The sequence below is a fragment of the Carassius carassius genome, chromosome 5, assembly GCF_963082965.1.
Source record: "Carassius carassius chromosome 5, fCarCar2.1, whole genome shotgun sequence".
NCBI classification, from domain to species: domain Eukaryota; kingdom Metazoa; phylum Chordata; class Actinopteri; order Cypriniformes; family Cyprinidae; genus Carassius; species Carassius carassius.
The window spans coordinates 32,261,055-32,278,993 of NC_081759.1; the positions used below are offsets into that span (position 1 = coordinate 32,261,055).

Below are 17,939 nucleotides of genomic sequence, written 5' to 3' on the forward strand. Positions count from 1 at the left end.
TCTAACTCTCTCACCTCATACTCTGAGAACTTGACAGCGTTTTCCAGGTCCATTTTGTCTTGAAGAGGGGGAGAGTCTCGTGTGGCCAAAGCCAAGCAGCGTAGAGTGTCCCTGCCTGTCCCCCAGTCTCTAATAGTGCTCGTCAGCTTCTCCTTTACCGCCATGGTCAACGGGACACGGTCCTTACCGACACGCACAAACTGACAACGGTCAATCACACTCTCTGGAGCGCCCTACATACAAAATGAATGAAAGGAGAAGTAGGGTGATGCATACAGCAAAGTTTACTGAAGGTATTGATAGATGTAAGATAGTTTCAGATCTGTGTTTAGGTTAAAAGTACCTTGACAAACATCTTGTTCTGAGAGTTCGAGCCATTGGGAGTGCAGTACACAGACATGGACTTCCTGTCTCTGGAAAACTCCAGTGTGAATTTTTTCTGCATCAGCTTTCTGATAATCTAAGCGAAAGAAGCAAAAAAGATAGAGATAGATAGAGAGAGAGAGAGAAAGAATGTGGGATGTTAGATCAAACAAAGGTGAAACACTGCTGTCATTGTGTGTGTGTTGGGAAAGATGCCATTTTCAGCTCTTTTCTAAGGTTTCTTTCAGACAGCACTGTTTGTACTCAGCTATCATGCCCAGGTGGTTGAAGATGAGTTCACACACAGGCTCTATGTAACTCTGCACCAGTCTTTTACAAAAAAAAAAATGTTAGCCTTTAATAAAATATCAGCATTCAAATGTTAAAGACTAGAGTACCAACAGTTCAAAATTATGTTAAATGAGTGGAGCAGGTTCTAGAGGTCAGTTGTTCAGACAAGCTATCACAGGGCTCAACAATAAGGCATCACAAGTTATGTTACAGGTGTATAATTTATACATTTCTAGTTTATACATTTTAAACTTAACATTGAAAAACAAACACTACCGTTGAAAGGTTTTGGGGTTGGCTGGTGTTTGAAAGAAGTCTCTTATGTTCAATATGTATCTTATGCATTTATTTGATCAAATGAAAAACAACAAACACTGTAAAATATTATTACAATTCAAAATAACTTTTATTTATTTTGAATTGTAATAATAACCTTTTTTATTTCAATACATTTTAAAAAATAAATTTATTCCTTTGACTGGAAAGCTGAATTTTCAGTAGCCATTCCTCCAGATGAACAGAAATTTATATATTTAATTATAAATGTTTTTATTGTCATTTTTTACCAATTTAATATCTCTGCTGAATAAAAGTATACATTTATTTAAAAATAAATAAATAAAACATTTCTGTTGTGCATTCACTTTAAAAAATGAATATAAAACATACAATCCAGATATGCAGGACGAAAATTCAGTGAGGCAAAGGAATTATGTTGCCACTAGGTGGAAACCACCTCCAACAAATGACAACAGAGCATATAAAGTAGGTAAATTAAGTATTGAACACAATCACCATTTTTCTCAGTAAATATATTTCTAAAGGTGCTGTTGACATGAAATTTCCACCAAATGTCGGTAACAACCCAAGTAATCCATACATACAAAGAAAACAATGCAAATAAGTTCAGAAATTAAGTTCTGTGTACATTTTTCCATTCATCCTTCCTTCAATTATATGAATTCTGCCAGTGCCACACCTTGATGTTTTGGAGTGATGTGCAGTGCCATTTGACCTCCAAACATGGTGTGTATTATAGCATTCAAAGAGTAAAATTTTTCTCATCTGACCAGAATGTTTTCTTCCAGTATTTCACAGGCTTGTCTAAATGTGGTGCAGGAAACTTTAAACGAGCTTTAACATACTTTTTCTTCAGCAATAGAGCCTTGCGTGTTGAGCGTGCATATAGGCCATGACGGTTGAGTGCATTACTTATTTCACTTTTCTTTGAAACAATTGTACGTACTAATTTCAGGTCTTTCTGAAGCTCTCCACAAGTGATCCTTGGCTCTTGGATAACTCTTATTATAATTATTTTCACTCCTCTGTCAGAAATCTTGTGAGGAGCACCTGGCCGTGGCTGGTTTATGGTGAAATTATGTTATTTCCACTTATGGATTATGGCCCCAACAATACGTTTTGCAACAATAAGGTTGAGAAGGTCTTGAGAGAGCTCTTTGCTTTTTACCCATCATTAAATGTTTCTTGTGTGACACGTTGGTCATGAGACACCTTTTTATAGGCCATCAGTTGGGACTGAACCAACTAATATTATTTCCACTGACGAGGGACAGGATTGCTTTCTAATTACTGTTAGATTTCAGCTGGTGTCTTAGCTTTCCATGTCTTTTTGCACCTCCCTTTCTTCATGTGTTCAATACTTTTCCCCTGTCATTCTACTTTATTTTAGGAACTTTTTTGTTTTGCTTTCTTTGTAAGTATGGATTACTTGGATTGTTACCGACATCTGGTCGAAATTTCATGTCAACAGCACCTTTAGAAATATATTTACTGATAAAGATAGTGATGTGTTCAATACGTATTTTACCTGCTGTATGGTGCCCACCTAAGGTACTGTACATCATGCTCTGTCTCTAGTTGCTGCCTCTGTCCATGGCTCTCTTTAATATCAGGATCAGTACTAAACAAGGCTCGCATGTGTGAGAGAAAACCAGTGTCTCTCCTTCCCAGCTGCCCTGAGAACACCACGACCTCACTCCTCAGAAGGGTTCCTGTATTCTCTGTCTTCCAAAGCTTTATGAAAAAACATTAAACCCCTCTCTTTAAATCCATCAATGTGCCCATCCAACTATCTGTCATCTGTCACTATCTCTCTTAAAGTCTGCCATCAATACGTATTAACAGAAGTACAGTATAGTCTCTTTCGTTTTCATTACCCAGTGGAAAGTTTAGCTAACCTCTTCATATGCTCGCCTGGTTATCTAAATATTATGCTTTGTTTCTGGGAGTTTGTATCACAAAAGTTTCTTTTTTTTGGAGAGTAGAAGGATTGTGGGGTCAGTAAAAAAGACAGTGGTGCCGGACATTAACTCTTTCAGGGAAAAATGTTTTCCATGAGGAAAAGGGAGAGACGAAACAGGACTACCCCACTGTTCCCAGTCTCCCTAATGCAGAAGTGTGCGACGTGTGAGTGGTTTCTATAAACATCTACAAGTGTGCACAAACCTCAAGTCTTTCTCTCAGTCTTTAACTACTGCACGCAGTAGGTTTCTTGATGTTGTTGTTTTATTCCAGTGGTCTTCCTATATATACTGTGAATACACTGTGTCATCTCTTTTCTTTTAAATATCCTGTCTAGCACCACTGGGCAAACTTTGGCAGCTTTTATATTTCTTCTGAAGACTCATCCATCTACCTCTTTATTTATTGTTTTTCATTACTTCCCGTTGTGTTCTCTTTTATTGCTGTCAGTATCATATCATGGTGCACCCCACGGCTCCCTTCTTACCAAGTTGCATGCTGAAGCTCGTTCCACTTTGCTGAGTCCGGAGAGGTCGGTTTTAAACACGTTCATCTTCTCCACCAGAGTCGTGAGTGCAGTTTCTGTGGCCTCGCCCACTTTTTCGTACACTCCTTTGGCCTGTTGGACAACATAACCAAAAAAGTGCATAAGCATTCAGTGCCCTATTAGCCCAAAAAACACAAAAAAAGTAAAAGTTGTGACATGTGCCAAGTATGGTAACCCATACTCGGAATTGGTGCTCTGCATTTAACCCATCAAAGTGCACACACACATCAGTGAGAAGTGAACACACCGTGAACACACACCCGGAGCAGTGGGCAGCTATATCCAGCTGCCCGGGGAGCAACTGGGGGTTCAGTGCTTTGCTCAAGGGCACTTCAGCCATGGGTATTGAGGGTGGAAGAGGGCGCTGTTCGTTAACACCCCCAACTCCTGCCAGCACGAGAGTCGAACTTGCGACCTTCCGGTTACAAGTCCAACTCTCTAACCATTAGGCCACAGCTGCCCCACAAAGCATAATCACTTAAAACAGAAACCTGGAGTAATGCACTCTCTTAAGAAATGATTGTTACAGTGCACTTTAAATGTCACATGGAAGCAATGGAGCAAGAGAATGTGTAGCAAACAAAATCTAACCTAATCTGATTCTAGTAAGTGCAGCAACATAGCATCTCGTATAATCATTTAAATAATTTCTATATAGGCTCTCAACATTTTAGTGTTTAAGTGTTTACTATATTAATGTCTTTATTTTTATGACCTTTCCAAAACTGTAAATCAAATTTTTAAAACCCCATATTTCCTGGTTTTCCATGTCCGTGGGAACCCTGTATATAACTACTAGTTACTTAGGCTACACCTAAAAATCATTAACGGTGGATGAGTGTGTTCTATAAAAACCCAGCCTCACATTGTTCCTCAACATTCAAACACATGGCTCCAGTGTTAACATCCATAATGGTTTATTAGATCTCTAAAGTTCACAGTTCACTTTAAGGATACTCTGTGGAAATATTTGCATTATTCCAGGAAGCAGGCTACTATGGTGATGCAACATGACATTTAATTAGGTAGTGATTATTTATCTACACTAATAAGACTTTTAAAATATTTGCTTAATATGGCAGCCTTTAAAGTATTACTATAACTAACGTGGCCTTTTTTAACTCCATAAAATTAGATTGAGTGCCTTCAATAATGAAGCATGCTTTAAAACTCTTCGGCTTGTCCTAACTTGCACTGTCCTTTACCCTACCTTACAACCACGGAATAAGCATGATGTTATGCAATGCAGACACCATGATACCATGGCAATGGAACAGAGATGCGAAATGCAAGCCAAATGCACAAAACAAGCAAATTAAAAAGTTGCCCATCCCTGAGGGACAGAAGATGCATGGTTAACACTTCAGCAATGAGTGCAGGATAGACTCAAAACACTGAATGAGAATCTTTGTTAAAGTAAATGTGGCATCGGAGCATTAGATGCAGGAGAAGATCCACGGACACACTGCTGACCTCATTATAGTCCAGCGAGGAGTCGTTGCACAAGGAGCAGATAGTAGCCAGTTCCACCAGACCATCATATTCTCCACACTGCACCGGCTTGTCAGCTTTCAGCCTAAGTGAGAGACAGTTATTGCAAGGGATGTAAATACAAACTAAGTATCCAGGATGAGAATTCGATTATTTGGAAGAGGTAAAAATGAGATGATGTTCTGTGAAGGATCAAGGGCTCTGAGTATGTTTGTGTGTTCTTACACTTGTCCCTCTGGAGCATAGGTTGAGCCGGTGATGGTGAACTCATGCAGGGAGCAGCTGGTGTCATCAGCCTTATTAACCACCAACATCTAAGAGAGACAGAAGTGAGATAGGTAAAGAGACAGCATGAGAATCACATGCAGATTAATGAAACAAACCGAACTTCAGGGTTCACAGTTTTTTTGTTCATGATTACTGGATATAGGTGTTTTGTTTTTAAGAAGAATGCACTCAGAACATTTCAAGATGAAGAAACATTTCACACTGGCCAAATGGTTTGGCAGAAAAAAAAGAAAAAGCCTTGAAACTAAAACAAATAATGTTTTATTCATTTCCATAACATACACATGCCAAGAAATGACCATTTTAAAATTCCCTGATATTCATATGAGGAAATCCCGGCACATAAAGTTCTAAATGCTCATAAGTTTACCAATTAAAAAGTGGTTATTGTAATTAAAGCTGGAAAAACAAAAGGACTCCACAACTGTGCCCAAGAAAACATGCTTTCAAAAAGAATAAGCAATAAGGCATCTGAAAATAGTTACAAACCCCAATCTCATAAAAAAAAGAAAAGGAAAAAACCACCAACAGACAGTTATGACTCCACCCAATCGGCTCTGGGGTTTCCCATATCCTCCGTCCAATCAGAGGCAGAGCAATGATGTCATAATGCACTGGCAGAGGGTAGGTGCTTGTGTTTAGTGGCCTGGCATGAGCTCTTGCCTGTCTGAACCAACACACTCACACAACTGCCTACAGACAACACAAACTACAATAAACTAATGCCTCCTACTGAAATGTCTGCTTTCACTGGACCAAATGAAAACAGATGAGGTGAAAGAGTGACAATCACTTTACCCCTTATTTTGGCTGACATTTGTCTAGTTTTTTATAATTAACTCCAGGTGTTGTACTGTCTTGCGTGCACAACCAAGGTCAAATTCCACTGCATGAGCAGGACAACATGAAGAGGTGAAGATGAGTTCAGCCTGACGACATCAGACAAATCAGCCGAACCCATAATGCAATGCTTTTTATTTGCTATGACATCCGTCATGCTGAAATGAGCCAGCAGGAGAAGTGGCAGCTCTGGGACAAGTTTGAGCAGAGAGAAGAGAGATCTTATTTCCACACTATACCCTTCCTCCAGTATGTGGGCGTAGGGGCAGATGAAACAGGTGGATGGTGGAATGGAACTCATAAAGCCAATTTGGCGAACGCTATTGATCACAGACCTAACCTTTCTGTTCAGATGACAGGTCTGAAATGGAGGTGCGTGCTGGGAAGGAGTAAAAATGAATCCTGATCTTACGAGGTTGATTATGCAGTAGGTGGACTTGCTGAAATGTGTTTTATAATGATTAAAAGCCACTGCGGTTGAGCTCAAAAGGTGCATGGGCGCTAAAACACACACACAAACAAATTCCAGAAGTAGGTTCTTATCAGCATCAGCTCTCGGCTCCATAATGAAGCATCTAAAATTAGATACTGCTAACACAACACTTGCCAAACAGCAATGTATGGGCACTTCCTTAAAAGGAGGTCACATGAAAGGTCTTCTCAAACATACACAAACTGACAGAGGAAAAACATTCTCTCTTGGCGTGACATCATTCAGAGCAAGACTCAATTAAATGTGTCTGATTAAAGAACTAATGAAGCAGTTAAGCTGTAAAAACTTTCAGAGCGCCACAGTACTCCTGCTTCCTGTTTGAAACGGACGCACATACACAAATCTTAATTGTGGAAAACACAAAGCAAGCGGAAAGACAGCAGCAATCAGAGGACTGGATCATGAACCTAAGCCCTTAAAATAAATGGATTATTGAGTTCGCTTGCTCTGCAGGAAAGAACAGTCTCTCAGGCAAAAAATGTGCCTTTATAAAGTAATGACCAAATTATCATAGCAAGAACTGGTACACAGTACCATTTCTCTGCATTCGTGCAAGTACAGAGTGCTTTTTACTCCATAAAGCTAACATTAAACTTTTTTTTTTTGATGCATATATATGAGATTGTTTTATTTGAAGAGTAGGCTAGCTGATACTAAACATAAGTTACAAAAGTGTCAGGTTCTCTTTTCTGAAGAACACTATTTTGGGTCCTGCTTCTCTAGTCTTTGACCACACAGGAATCTGTGCCGCTCGATTTCCACAGTCAAACACCATGCAAAAAAACATGGTCAACAGGGAAAGAGGGGGAACAAAATTAGATCCAGTTGCCCGTTTACTATCACAATGTACTCCTTGACCTTGGAATGCTTTGCTCTGACATGTTTATTTAGTGAAGATGTTTTTGTTTGGTTGTTATGTCATGTTCAGGTATGTATTATTTACTGGCCTGCACCAATAACTCGATAATAACGACAATAACAATAACGCTCCCAACCCTTAATTATTATTTTTATTTACTTTATTGAATAATTTGCCTAATTTTTGTGTTCTTTGATCTATCAAGTGTTGAGCTCTCACCACAGTTTTATCACATACAATGTTTCAACCCACTCTGCAGAATACCTAAGATTTGCTCCTACAATCAGATCAGAGAATAAGAAAAAAATAAGAAAAATAAGAAAAAACACTTTCTGGCCATTCTGAATATATTGACACTGGTGGTGGTTATTTACTTTGTAAATATTATTTTTATGCATTCCTATTTTTAATAATATTTGTTTAGCTTTCAATTTTTTAACAAACTACTTAAAATGCAATGTTGTGTGCAAAAGCATTACTTTATTTCAGCAATGTACTTTTCATCTCATTTGCCACTGTAATATCTGTAGACTATCATTTAAAAGTTTGGGGTCAGTAATATTTTCTTAGAAGTAGAAGTATCTTATGCTCACCAAAGCTGCATTTATTTAAACACAAATACAATAAAAAAGAAATATGAAATAGTATTACAATTTAAAATAACCATTTTCTAATTTATTATATTTCAAAATGTCATTTATTCCTGTAATGGCAAAGCTCAGTTGCAGAAGCCATTACTCTAGTCTTCAGTGTCACATTATCCTTCAGAAATCTTTCTAATATGCTGCTTTAGTTTTCAAAAACAAAAACTTATCATCATCAGTGTTTTATTATTATTATTATTATTATTATTAATATTATTATTAAGTCTTCTTATTAAAGTTATACTGTTGTGCTGCTTAATTTTTTTGAAACTGTGATGCATTTTTTTCTGGATACTTTAAATAGAAAAAAAAAAAAATCAATCAAAAACAGACAATAGAATAATAAGTCTTTTTAACACCATAAATGTCTGTCACTTTTGACCAATTTAATGCATTCTCACTTAATAAAATACATTTTTTATCAAATGTATCTTTATCTTTCAAAAATAATAATAATAATAATAAAAATACTGACCATAAACCTTTGAACATTTACATTGTGTACATCAACATTATACTGATCATTAAAAATCCCACAACGCAGCGTCGCAGCATCTTTAAAAACATTTTAAAATATTTAAAGTGCCCCACCAATTCTGTAAATTTACACCAACGATGAGCAGAAATTCAAATATGACAATCTCAATGTACTGAAATGTACCCACAAGCAGCAGTGATGCATCAGTAGCATGAAAAAATCTAAAGGAAACATCATGATAAGGGTTGTTGCTAGTCTGTTTTGTTTGTTTATAGTAATTTATAAATCAGATCTGCATCAAAAACACCAACAACCATCCCGTAACTTGGCAGGCATGGAATTCTGTTGCTATATGTTGTCATAGCAACAGATACCAAGGAACAGGGTGGCATGCAGTGATATGCAATGATGAGCCTCTGATAAGAATCTGTGTGTGTGTGTGTGTGTGTGTGTGTGTGCTTTTCTCAGTAGTGGAAAAAGATTTTAGGTACCCGCATTTACTCCTGATTTATCCAAAGTGACTTCCGCATTAGTGACGGTGATACTGTTAGATGATGTCTGGCTTCAACAAGGCACATGGTTAGTTGATTGGCTTAGGTCATCCTGAACAACACCACACTGTAGTGACAGCACTAATTCGAAGCTCGGGATAAGCATCTTCTGTCCCTATAATAAGCCTCTCAGCACTACACTTTTAGTACTTAACATTACAAGGCACAGGAGGTTTAATAGAATGTTGAATCCATTTGGGACGCATTTCCACAAGCTCAATTTTTTAATTCTGTCTCGCATGTGAAATGTCTTTTCTTTAGGGACTACTTAGGTGATGAATTTCTGCTTCAGGCTTAGGCTGATATTGTTACCTGTTCCCTACCGTGAGGAATGGGAGTAGATGAGAAATTAGCAACAGACACATACATATAACTCAGCAAATTTAAATTTAGAAGCTAAATTTGTTTCAGAACTTTTTCTCTTACTGTCTCAGTCTCCTTCCTATGTGGCAGTACTATGCATTTAAAATGTGTAAGAGATTTGGTAATGTCTCATATTAATTTATACTTATTATAATTAAAAATGGAAAAAGGCAATCAAAACAAGCACTACTCTTTTCAAAATAAAAAGTAACACGAAAGGTGCCAGGCATACCAAAAAGTATTCAACATACAGTACATTACAGTGAATTGTCCTCATTAGGCTTCCTAAACACGTGCGACTCTGCTCCCTACGGCATTCTTGGATCATGCTGCAGCAGGAGCAGACACAAGGAAGAGCGTGAGAGGAATAAAAATGACAGAGCACAAAAACATGAGGGAAATAAAAGACTGCAAGCGGGAATCCCTTACTGGGTGAGATGCAGAAGGCCAAGCTATGATGGGAAGAGGATGAGAAGGATGCTTATTGCTTATTAACATGCCTATTATTAACATATTTGATGTTTATTAGTACTTATAAAGCACATATTCTGCATGACCATATTCTTCATTCCTAATCCTACATAATACCTTATAAGTTTACAGAGGCAAACCTCATAGCAAATAGTAGGAATTGGACCTTAAAATAAAGTGCGCCCTGAGTTTTTAATTTACATATATTAACAGTATTTAGCAATATATTTTTATATGGCAGTTTATTTCACAATAATGTCTGGCCAACTTTTTATCGTGGCTAATTTACAGCTGCTTGACAAACAAAGCCATTTATTTATACACAAATGGATATGCAATGTTAATGAGATACCATATACGCACATCTCTCTCTCTTCATGTTTCTACACACATACACACACACACAGTTTATATATATACATCTGATCAATATACTGGTGCATAATATGTACTGAAAGAACAGCACAGTCTGTTACGTAACTAAGCCCAAAATGAGTTTTTATTTCCAAGATACAGGTGAACCTTCTTAATTTCAATTATGGATTGAATTACCTTTTATTTAAATTATTTCAATTGCACCTTAAATAGGGTGTATAAGGTTGATACTAGGTTAAATCTGTGTCCAGGAAGAGCTGGTAAAGTGAATGTCGTGATGTTTGACTACAGTGCTCGCTCTTAATGTTTGAGCTCTGATCGTTGCAGGTCTGGGATCAGGGTGCGGAGTGCGTAAATATTTACCACAGCGCAGTGGGACTCTTTCCGGAAGGTTCCTGGCACTTGCAGGGAATTAAGCAGCTTCTGAACAGTGGGAACACCCTGCTGTTAAACACAGGAGACACCTCGGGCAGAGACACACTGACGGACTTTCAGCACACACACACGTTCAGTGAGGCATTGCAACCAGGGATATAAAATCTCCATGCCATGGGACTTAGCAAAAAAAGCACACACAAACATACAGGTTTCTTTGTAAACCGAGAAAACAATGGAGTAGCTCACAATGGAAATGCTAGTGGGAGCTTTATATGAACATGTACAGCACCACACTGGAAAACATAACCAAAAAAAAAAATAATAATAATTTGATATGACTTCAATATTCCAATCATGATTTTCCAATTGAAATCATAAAGATCACAAAACTAGAAACTGGAAATGCAAGGAGTCTGATAAATGAATAAAAAGGGAAGGAGAGGTACAGATGGTGAAAAAAAAACAAATAATTAATTCTCCAAACCTTTCCTGCTCTCTACTTTTGAAATAGCATGGAACACGGTGACAAAAAGCTATGTAGGCCTACTGTATGTAAGGCCTGAACTCTGACTTTAAATGGCCTGAATTGAGAACCGGTTCTTGTAATATTGCTCCTTGATGGAGCCACATCTGCAGCTGTAGAAGGATATAACGTAAAAGCTGTTGCAATCACGTCCTGCCGACTTGCCTGTACAAGTTAAGGATTTTCCATTGCATACAAACACAAACGTACTCCTTGAGTGTCTCAGAGTGATTTCCAAATGTCCTGGCTCTGAGAAAGCAACGACATAAAAGAGACCACAGAGCTACATTTCTCTTCAAAGATACCTATGAAAGAATCTATGCCCATCACCTCAAAACCCAGAATGGTGCTGACTAATGCTTGTATCACGTTCAAATTCAACAGCAAAAAAAAAAAACTCTGTAATAACAAGAACAGCCTCTAGGCCAGAGAGATGGCACTGAAATAATGCCATGACACCTTAAAACACACATAAAAAAAATCAAGTAATGAAACTACATGGTGGTTCTTGGCTGTCCTGTGATTCAGGTTACTAAGTGTCACACACACCTCTCTGAATATAGGTGGTACAAGTCATGCCAATAAAAAACATGGAAACTTGATTTTTTCTGTTTAGTGAATGTGAAGATATGACAGTGGTAAAAAATTTAAGAAACTAATTCTATAGGAAACAAGTACACAGTTCAGTGATAGTTCATGGGTGCTATAACCGGATCAAAAAGCTTCAAGGTGAAGAGTGTAGTTTCCGCAGCATTAGTGGCTCCAAATACAACTGCAAAAATAACTACTGTTTTCACACCAGTTTCCCAAACACTCTGCCTGACTGCCATTGGACAAACATCTAGTCCTGCCTTAAACGTACCCACTGGCTGAGACAAGTCTAGTCTTAGTCTTAATGTATTGATGTAAAATAAATTGTGATTACATGTGAAAAAATCATCAAAAAAGAGATCACATGTGAAAAATCACATGTGATTGTCATGCGCATCTCATCAGTAAAGCCGGTTCTGTGAATAGAAGTAAATCTCCATCACGTGCTTTTAGATCAGATATTACATAAAGCATGTAATGAAGATTTACTACTAATCACAGAACCGGCTTATCCTTACGAGATGCGTATGACAATCACATGCAATTTATCGTGCAGGCCTAAATACAAGGGCACATGTAAAAAAAATAATAATAATAATAAATTATTTTTAAAAAAGTACACCGGACAAAAACCTCTAAGCACTTAAAGAGTGCAGCTGAGTCTCTGAACTGGCTCTGGATTGCTTTTCAGCATCCCACCAAGTCTAGTACTTCTAACTCTCATGTTGTGCTTGGTATGTTTCTGTGGTCTTCCATATGGCAGCCAAAGAAAGCTGCTGCTGATGCATCACTCAGCTCTGTATGAGAGGCCCTGGCACAGGATCAAAAACCTACTCTGATGGTAAACACCACTGTAGTATCCAGGCCTGTGAAACCCACTTGCCAGTGCACCAGAAACCACAGTAATAGGGTACACATACATAAGCCTGGAATCAGTGGGAAAGAATTCCGAGACATTGTCTAAAAGGAATTCATATGATGCTCCCCAGCCTCAAGGGTCTGTCCCCCACCCTCAAGGGTCTGTCCCCCACCCACACACAAAAAAGGGGTATTTCTCAGGAAAATCAATCCTGAGTTTGGCAAAAAAATAAAATGCCATTTTTAGGCGACCTCCATTGCCTTGCTTCATGACAGTTTGAAAATGGTTCTGACTTGGGTTATAGTCCATAATAAATCAACTCTTGTAAATGTATAAAAAATGAGGTTCAAATCTGTGTTGTTTCAGTTCTAAATAAAAAGAAAAAAGCTCAAACACGACCATATGTCTGCAGACGACTGAGATGAAAAACGAAGCTGTCATCTACCCAGACATAAAATCAAGATCTGCCTGCAGACATTAGTTCTGATGCTGAATAAGACACCAACTATGCATCTGGCTTGAACGGCCATTCACTCACCTTGCAGACAGACATCTGGTTGGTTGTCAGGGTCCCCGTCTTGTCTGAGCAGATAACGGAGGTGCATCCCAGCGTCTCCACTGAGGGCAGAGAACGGACAATGGCGTTTTTCTTGGCCATACGACGAGTGCCCAATGCCAGGCAGGTGGTGATGACAGCTGGAAGACCCTCTGGGATGGCTGCCACTGCCAAGGCCACAGCTATTTTGAAATAGTAGATGGCACCTCGAATCCATGAGCCACCATGGACCGGGTCAGCGAAATGGCCTATGTTAATGACCCAGACGGCGACGCAGATGAGGGAGATGACCTTTGAAAGCTGTTGGCCAAACTCATCCAGCTTCTGTTGCAGCGGGGTCTTCTCCTGTTCAGTTGATGCCATTTGGTTGCGGATCTTGCCGATTTCAGTGGAAACGCCGGTGGAGACAACAATACCGATAGCCCGACCCGCAGCAATGTTTGTGCCCTTTTGGAAAACATGAGAACATGCATATATAAGCACATATACACTTAAATGGAACAAAGCCACCAAAAGACCTTTCAAATCTCAATTTACACTTTTGCAGACTTGGAAACAACAACAGCAGCATCAGAAGTTCCTCAGTCCCATATAATTTTATAAAACATAGTTTGGAAAAATCATTGACTTGTGTGGAGTTGGCTATAATGTCATTAGGGATATTTTCCTCTAATAGGAAACTACATCTTTCATTACCACAATGTGTTGGAAAATGCATAAAGCTAGACTATAAAAGCACAAAGGCCATATATAGTTTATTTTAAACGACTAAAGAAGAAAACAGGCAGACTGCATTAACTCTGACGTTATACTATCACTCACTATGCCAATAACGTCACCTGGGGTGTTCCCTATCCCCAGATGATGTTAACGCAACCTAAGTGGATTGAGAGCAAACGAATGCATGCCTACTTATAGCATCTGAATGACCACAAACAAATGCAGACAGGAAGAGCATGTTTACACTAAAAAAAATACTTAGGCCTTAGTCTTATTATACCCTATATAACCCTATATATATTAAATTGCAAAGAATAATTACGTAATGCATAACAAGACTAAACATGCTACGAGCTAGGTAATTTTCATATGCAAATATACGGCTTATATGCACATGAGGCAAAGTTCTCCTCTCAAAACAGGAAGTGAAATGCTTACAGAAAACAGCATGTTCTTTTTGTCTTGATTGACAGCTCGTGGATCTGGCACAGGATCAGTGTGTTTGATAACAGACACAGACTCGCCTAAAGAACACATTGGTAGTTTTAAATCAAGCCATACCGAGAACTGAGCAGTGAAATGCTAAGCTGTTCATCTCAGATGTCCACAGTACCTGTGAGAATTGACTGGTCCACTCTCAGGGTGGTGGATTTGATTGAAGTGATCCTGATATCTGCTGGCACCTTGTCTCCAACTAGAAAATAAAATGGGATGAGAGTTACTTCAACAAAAAGAGACAAGTCAAAAAAGGTGTGTAGGACATATGCCTGAAGGCTCAAAACTGCAATCATAAACATGAAATAAGAGAGGCCACTGCACAGCCATCATTTAAGGCTGTTCTTGACCTCGTTTTTCAGGTAAACACTTCATTACAACAGATCGAAGTCAAGCTACTAGAAAACAAAGCCTGAAGCAAAGCAAAAAAGCAACTGAAACAGGGAAAAAAGTGAAAAAGAGTGAGAGAGACACCACCTCGAAGACTAACTGCAGACACACTGGAACACCGCTCGATAGCCAGTTGATGAGAGTACATGGAGTGATCAATATTGAGCTCATGCACTATGTTTAAAAGAAAAAAAAGTTTCTAATACAAAAGAATTGAAAAAAAAAAAAAACAAGCCCAGGCAGTTAGATGAGACAGAATCAGTCAATAGGTGTAAATTTAAACTGGGTTTTGTGAGCTCTGGTAGCCATTTAGGCTTTGAGCTGTAGATATTGTGTAGTGGCATGACTTAATGAACTGTTGCTCCTTCCTTCCTGAGAAATTAAGACAAAGCTTTAAATATACTCATCGCACAAGCTGCAGGGATCTGCTTGTGCATGCAAAGCTCAAACAAAGGATGATACAGCAAATCATAAATCGAGCATATTGAAAATGAGGAATCTTTTTTTTTCCTGAAAACTGCAATTAAACAAAAGCTTTGACAAGTTGTTGTGAGCTATGGCAAGGCATATACACAACAACCACTGTAAGGAATCTTAACAAAAATTTCCAACAAAAGCACCAGAGATTTCCTCTGAATTCCTGCCATCATTAAACATATACCTTCACTCTTCTTTGGATTATTCAGAAAACATTCTGTTCTTATTATAATCAATTTAGAAAATAGTTGATCTGCTTAATACTTTTCTGTAAACTGATAATTTCTTTCAGGATTCTTTGATAAATAGAATGTTCAAAACATCAGCTGATATATTTACACACACACAAACATCATACAATACGCATCTACTGTATATTACTGTATATACTGTGTATATATATAAGTGGGTGTCAGTGAGCTTGAAAATTCTCATCCCCATGTCATATAGCTCCTGGACCAGGACAAAGAGGCTGCGGAGGCACTTAAAGGACATTTTTCAGCCATTAGAGTCCCTTAGTGTACAACCCGAATTCCGGAAAAGTTGGGACGTTTTTTAAATTTTAATAAAATGAAAACTAAAAGACTTTCAAATCAAATGAGCCAATATTTTATTCACAATAGAACATAGATAACATAGCAAATGTTTAAACTGAGAAAGTTTAAAATTTTATGCACAAAATGAGCTCATTTAAATTTTGATTTCTGCTACAGGTCTCAAAATTGGTTAGCACCCGGACTCTTCTACGACGAAGCCATGCTGTTGTTATAGCTGCAGTATGTGGTTTTGCATTGTCCTGCTGAAATAAACAAGGCCTTCCCTGAAATAGACGTTGTTTGGAGGGAAGCATATGTTGCTCTAAAACCTTTATATACCTTTCAGCATTCATAGAGCCTTCCAAAACATGCAAGCTGCCCATACCGTATGCACTTATGCACCCCCATACCATCAGAGATGCTGGCTTTTGAACTGAACGCTGATAACATGCTGGAAGGTCTCCCTCCTCTTTAGCCCGGAGGACACGGCGTCCATGATTTCCAACAAGAATGTCAAATTTGGACTCGTCTGACCATAAAACACTATTCCACTTTGAAATAGTCCATTTTAAATGAGCCTTGGCCCACAGGACACGACGGCGCTTTTGGACCATGTTCACATATGGCTTCCTTTTTGCATGATAGAGCTTTAGTTGGCATCTGCTGATGGCACGGCGGATTGTGTTTACCGACAGTGGTTTCTGAAAGTATTCCTGGGCCCATTTAGTAATGTCATTGACACAATCATGCCGATGAGTGATGCAGTGTCGTCTGAGAGCCCGAAGACCATGGGCATCCAATAAAGGTCTCCGGCCTTGTCCCTTACGCACAGAGATTTCTCCAGTTTCTCTGAATCTTTTGATGATGTTATGCACTGTAGATGATGAGATTTGCAAAGCCTTTGCAATTTGACGTTGAGGAACATTGTTTTTAAAGTTTTCCACAATTTTTTTACGCAGTCTTTCACAGATTGGAGAGCCTCTGCCCATCTTTACTTCTGAGAGACTCTGCTTCTCTAAGACAAAGCTTTTATAGCTAATCATGTTACAGACCTGATATCAATTAACTTAATTAATCACTAGATGTTCTCCCAGCTGAATCTTTTCAAAACTGCTTGCTTTTTTAGCCATTTGTTGCCCCCGTGCCAACTTTTTTGAGACCTGTAGCAGGCATTAAATTTTAAATGAGCTAATTAAGTGGATAAAAGTGTAAAATTTATCAGTTTAAACATTTGCTACGTTATCTATGTTCTATTGTGAATAAAATATTGGCTCATGTGATTTGAAATTCCTTTAGTTTTCATTTTATTAAAATTTAAAAAACATCCCAACTTTTCCGGAATTCGGGTTGTAGTAATTATGCTCCATTTAAACCCTTAGGCTGAGCTGAAGGGGCCTGGGGGCAGCAAGGCATGCAAGAGAGCAGCCACACTTCCCCTTAGTCTTTTACACACTGTTAGACATATGGTTGAGTGGTCCAGACAATCTAGAAAAAATTATGGTTAAGTGAAACTCTGAAGAAGAGTCCTTTTTTGTCCTTTTTCACAAGACAAAAAAATAATAATTATCGTCAGTCTATGTTTCTGTTGTTTTGCTGCACAATAAATCATTTGTTAGTCATAGTCACATGATTTTGCATGATACTATCATGTACAGTAAAACACTCTCTCATCCTATCTTTCTTTTTCCATTCTTTCTGCTCCAACCCTCTGGATATGATTTCTCAGCCGTGTGGTCTCTCTTTCTCCCACGTCGCAGGAATGGCTCACATCAGCCTTGGGAGACAACACCCCCATCGGGGGCAGCTCTGTGTGGGAGTTGGGACAGAGAGGGCACGGTGGGCAGGAGACTGTTTATGCTCCCAGAACGATGGACTGTTCTCTTCTCTTTCTTGGATTTTATCGCTCTCTATCCCCCCTCAGCAGTGTCTTCCACCCACTCAGTCTCACTGGAATGGGTACTGAACCCATCTAAATGCTAATGTGAACCACTTTTTGCCATACCGAGCCAGAACAATGCAAAGTGAGCTAAATATACAAAGACATTATGACAGTAGATGGCAAGCATCTGATAGCAGGAAACAGGCCTCCATGGACAAC

At 38.6% G+C, this 17,939-nt stretch overlaps 1 protein-coding gene across 4 annotated transcripts in view; it reads right to left on the reverse strand.

The window, feature by feature from the left end:
* The window catches only part of LOC132141304 (sarcoplasmic/endoplasmic reticulum calcium ATPase 1-like), a 58,951-nt gene that overhangs the window by 10,088 nt on the left and 30,924 nt on the right, over positions 1 to 17,939 (reverse strand). For all 4 annotated transcript variants that reach the window (XM_059550708.1, XM_059550707.1, XM_059550706.1 and 1 more), the window contains exons 6-13: positions 14,557 to 14,637; positions 14,382 to 14,467; positions 13,206 to 13,670; positions 5,180 to 5,268; positions 4,937 to 5,039; positions 3,404 to 3,535; positions 344 to 460; positions 15 to 233 (exon numbers count right to left, since the gene is read on the reverse strand). In XM_059550708.1, coding sequence (XP_059406691.1) covers positions 15 to 233; positions 344 to 460; positions 3,404 to 3,535; positions 4,937 to 5,039; positions 5,180 to 5,268; positions 13,206 to 13,670; positions 14,382 to 14,467; positions 14,557 to 14,637 — 1,292 coding nt within the window. The remainder of the gene's footprint in view (positions 1 to 14; positions 234 to 343; positions 461 to 3,403; positions 3,536 to 4,936; positions 5,040 to 5,179; positions 5,269 to 13,205; positions 13,671 to 14,381; positions 14,468 to 14,556; positions 14,638 to 17,939) is intronic.